General features: G+C 50.3%; 1 protein-coding gene across 18 annotated transcripts in view; it reads right to left on the bottom strand.

Moving 5' to 3' along the window:
• TSC1 (TSC complex subunit 1) overlaps window positions 1–4,522 on the bottom strand; it is a 43,520-nt gene that overhangs the window by 17,114 nt on the left and 21,884 nt on the right. The window contains exons 1-2 of one of the 18 annotated variants that reach the window (XM_011370022.2): window positions 3,451–4,115; window positions 3,055–3,128 (exon numbers count right to left, since the gene is read on the bottom strand). The exons of 16 other annotated variants lie outside the window; for them this stretch is intronic. In XM_011370022.2, coding sequence (XP_011368324.1) covers window positions 3,055–3,128; window positions 3,451–3,534 — 158 coding nt within the window. In that variant the 5' untranslated portion in view covers window positions 3,535–4,115. Of the gene's footprint in view, window positions 1–3,054; window positions 3,129–3,450; window positions 4,116–4,522 lie in introns of those variants that run through there. One more of the 18 variants, XM_023536535.1, reaches the window with a different exon arrangement.

Below are 4,522 nucleotides of genomic sequence, written 5' to 3'. Positions count from 1 at the left end.
TGAAAATCCTCAACTCTGAAGGTGTTTCAGAAGTTAACACCATTCTGGCTTCTGATGCTTGTTTTTCGTTTTTTTTCTCTGAAAGGTTAATCTCTGGTGTTCTGAGACTTCACAATACTGAGACTTGGCACCATTCTTTTTCAATGATTAAGCTGAACACTAAGTAATCCCCCTCAATCTGGACACTCATGGCCTTCGATTCTCGTTGTATTGAATTTTCTTGTATTATTTGTACTTGTATTGGAAATTTTCTTTTATCGTTTCTTTCACAATTTCTTCCTCCGCCAAAGTTTTCTGCTCTCTTTTTAAAACTCTGTTACTGGATGTTGGGCTTCCGGAACTGATTATCTTAAATTTTTCATCCTTCTTCCCATGTTATTTATTTCTGTCCTTTGACTCTGCTTTCTGAGGCATTCTCAGTTTTATCTTCCAATTCTTTTACTAAAATGTTATTAGAGTATCGCTTTTCATTTTCAAGAATTCCTTCTTTAGTCTCCTGGCTGTTCCCTCCTGAGGCATCCTGACCTTTGCGTACCTGCATAAGTGCCTCCTCCCTGTAGCTACCATAGACATTTTCTTCTGCTCTCCATATGATCATTGTTTCTGGCTCCTTTTTCTCCTCTTCACAGCGGCCTCTTGTCTTCTGTGTTAGAGCTATCCTCAAAAGCCAGATGACCCCTCCCTGCCAAGGTGTGAGGCCCTGTAAACTGACCCAGGAGGCTTCCAAATCAACCACTCAAATCCCCTAAAAAAAACCCCACTATCGACATTCTCGAAGCCATGAGAGGTCACATTCACGAAACAAAAACGAGCTATTATAAAAAAGGAACACTCAGAGAACTAAAGAACTCTTCAGTAATAAAAACGTGGCGGTAGAGATGAAACTATAATAGAACGATCTAAAGCCAAAGGTAAGGACGTCTTCAGGAAGCAGAACAAAAGAGCACAGAGAAAAACGGGAGCGAAGAAGAGCAAAGGGCCACTCCAAGGTCCCATCCGAATACTAAGAGTTCTGGAAAAAAGAGAGACATGGAGGGCAGGAAATCAAGTGTAATTACAGAAAGCGACTACAGAGAACGTCCTAGAACTTAAAGATAATAAGAGTTTCCAGACTGAACAGTGAGAATAGATTTATACCAAGGTTCGTCACTAGGAAACTTCAGAATATGATGAGAACAGAGAGAAGACTCTACAGGCTCCATGGCGAAAAACGACAGCAAACACACATGGTCAGAAATCAGGATGTTTTTTATTTCAACAGCAACACTGGAAGCAAGGTGGCAATGGCATGATGGCCTCAAACTGCGGACACTAACTCCCGACCTAGAAGTCTACACCCAGCCAAAAAACTGCATCCTTCCTCAAAAAGCCAGTGGAAGACGTATCCCATGAAAACAAGAGTAAAGCAAAGAAGAGACAGGAGATACAGGGAATGGGAGATTCTGCAGAGGAGACAGGCAAAGGGGAGCCCCGGGAGAACAAGACGCCAACTCTGCAGCGGGTACAGAAAACCACCTGCTCACACCAGACAGACCGAACAAGAGACGGGCGGGCTGCAGGCCATCGTGAAGGTTCTCGCCGTCGCTGTGCTGTTTTTCAATGAGGAACGGAGCACTAGGCGACCTTGGCCTAGACAACTTGTCTGCACTGAGCTTGTCTTGATTATGCACTGATGACGTCCTCACTCTGCCTATATCGGTGAGGACATCCACTCCCCGCCACAGAAGGCCTCCGCTCCGACCGCTCCCGGAAGCAGTGAGCTCAGCAGCAGCCAACACGGCAGCCCCCTCCCGCTGCCGAATTTCCGCAGCACGGAAGCACGCGGTCCTGGCTGCAGGCCTCGCCGGCCGCTCTGACTAGGGTAAACCTACGCGTCCCAGGATCAGCATGGCCCTGGCCCACTGACGGCCCACAGACAGAAGGGGCTCCTGCAAACTCTCGAGGAAGGAGAAGGCGGGCCAACAGACAGTCTGCTCTTCCTCCTGTCTCCTGGGTCCCTTCATCTGACAGTGACAAGACTACTCTTCTTTAGCCGGCCTCTGCTTCCGCATTAGTTTTTCAAATAAAACAATACATGTGGCAACACCATAAAGAAAAGAAAGAGAATCATTCACATAAAAGCCAGAACAGTTCTCTGAGGTGGGACAGGGAACAGAAAGAAAGATGACTGCCACTCGGGAGGGTAACGCTCCATGTTAAAGCTATGGCGGCCACACGGGTACGCACGTGTGATCGTTAAGCTTTGCATACACGTTTCTACGCTTCTCTATGCACATCTCACGTAAGCTGCTTGCAGCTGACTGAGGCTCTGCGTGGCACATGGAGGGTTGTGGAGACGGGCAACGTGCTATAGGGACACCTGGCAGCGAGCCAGCTTTCTCAGTGGGAGATCCCCAAATGTCCATGTCCACGGATTCGCTGCCCTCCAAAAAGGGTGCGCTCCCCTGCCCGGGGGCGTGTAAACGTGACTTCCGGGCGGAGAAGAGAGGGAGCTGGGCCCTGTCGGCCCAGGACGGAGACGGAGACGCTCATTTCACTGCCTCCTTCTCAGCTCCACCCGGCTTCAGCCGCCATGTGCCCGGTGTCCGCCAAGCAGGAGCCCTGCGGGTTTGCTCTCCCCAGACAACAGCCTGGGAGCTTCTAGAGGGCTCAGCGGAGGGCGGGAGCTGCCTGGCGAGGTGGGAGGGGGAAGAGACCCAGGCGGTCCAGCCACCCGGCATCCACCTGCCACCACCCACTCGTGTCCAGCCACACCCTTCGCCCCTCGCCACACAGACCCGGGTGCCACCGAGCAGGAAGCCTCCCCGGGGCTCAGAGAGGCAGTCACCGCGCTGCAGCCACCTCTGCTCCGCTGGGCGAGCTGAGTTCTCCGCCCGTGAGGAACGTGTTTTAGACTCATACGAAGCTTTCGCTGCACAAGTCCTTCAAAATGGCTGACTCCACGAGCGAAAGAGCCCGCGTTCCCAAGTGACACCTCAGGACGGACATCTCCCAGATGGCGTTTGCAATCTCCGAGACATTCTATAAAATTCTGTTACCGTTCAGGTCCCGTACCTCTGAGGGTCCAGTTCGTGGTCCTTGGATCCAGTCACTAATTCCGGATGAATTCGCACATGCTCCATCATCGGCTAGAAGAGTTTGGGTTGACAAATTAGAAAAGGCTTAATTTCTGTGGTATCTCCACACAATGGAAGATTATGTGACGATAAACAGGGACGAAGTACCTTTTTGATACATGCTACAACAAGGAAGACGCCTGAAACACTACACCAAGCGAAAGACCAAACGTCATGTGACTCCACTTATGCGAACTGTTCAAAGCCGGCAGAGAGTAGATGAGTGGCTGCCTAGGGCTGGGTGTGGGGAACAAAAGCCCCATCTACCGTTTCACGCGAGTTATAACTGCAGCCTGTCTACACGGCATCGAATAAACGAGCAGTTCTCATTTACCTTGACCACTTCCTCAAAAGTCGCCAAGTTCTCCTTCATACTGTAGTGAGATCGCAGAAAGGAGACAAAGTTGCAAGGGTACATTCCGTAGAGACGATGAAACAGAGCATAGACGCTGGCGTGGAGATGGACAAGGTAGATTTCTGTCACGTGGCCTGAAAGAGGAAACCGTTGAGAGGCTCTGAGCTGTACACAAGGCTGATGTGTGCGAGACAGACATGACCCCGAGGCCGCAGCACGGCGTTTTGCTTAGGCATATGCCCACCTTGCTGCAAAGACAGCGAGGATGGTTTTCTAAAATGCAAATGTGAACACGCCAGACACTTGTACTGAAAATCCATCGGTGGCGCCCTATGGCCCTGAGCAACCCCGATCTACTTAGGGTGACTCATGAGGCTCTTAGCGAGCTAATCTCCGCCTTCCTCTCCAGTCACCCCTTAAAAAGAACCCCAGACATTCCTACAACACTGAAGTACCTTTATAATGACAGTCACTTCCCCTAACATGTGACACTGTGCTTCTCCATTGCCGTTTTCAGCATGCATCTCCTGAGAACTGTCTGACTCACCTCTGCTGCCACTGCCTTGCTCTGTGCTTGGTGCACAGCAGCGTTCAAATATCTGTGGAACTAACGCGTGAGAACCTTTTGAAGTCGGTATGTAGTCTTAACGATGCAGATTTGTAACTACTGAGTGAAAAAACTCTTCTGAAGTTAGTTTAAAAAGCTAAGTGTGGGAGAAAGAAAGCTTAGTCAATCCAGCCTCACGTAGCACCTATGGAGAGCCCAAGGCCACATACACACGACGGAGAGACCCCCCCCTTTCACCCCAAGAAGAGCGCCGTGGGCCTGTGCTTGTTCCTTCGGCCTATACAGGGAGCCACAGGGCTGTGTCACAGGGCTTACATACTTCACCCTTTCAACAGGAACATCTCCTGCTGGGATTACCAGAAGATTCCAAACCGTACATGCTTAGAGCACCTGAATCACCTTGATAGAGCTGTGCCATCGACTAGGAGAAAACGCGCTGCCTTCAAAATCAGAGCGCTGATCAGGACACGCTGCGCTCCCCCC

Source organism: Pteropus vampyrus, unplaced genomic scaffold (genome assembly GCF_000151845.1).
Source record: "Pteropus vampyrus isolate Shadow unplaced genomic scaffold, Pvam_2.0 Scaffold158, whole genome shotgun sequence".
Classification (NCBI taxonomy): domain Eukaryota; kingdom Metazoa; phylum Chordata; class Mammalia; order Chiroptera; family Pteropodidae; genus Pteropus; species Pteropus vampyrus.
This window is presented reverse-complemented; position numbering and strand designations above follow the sequence as displayed.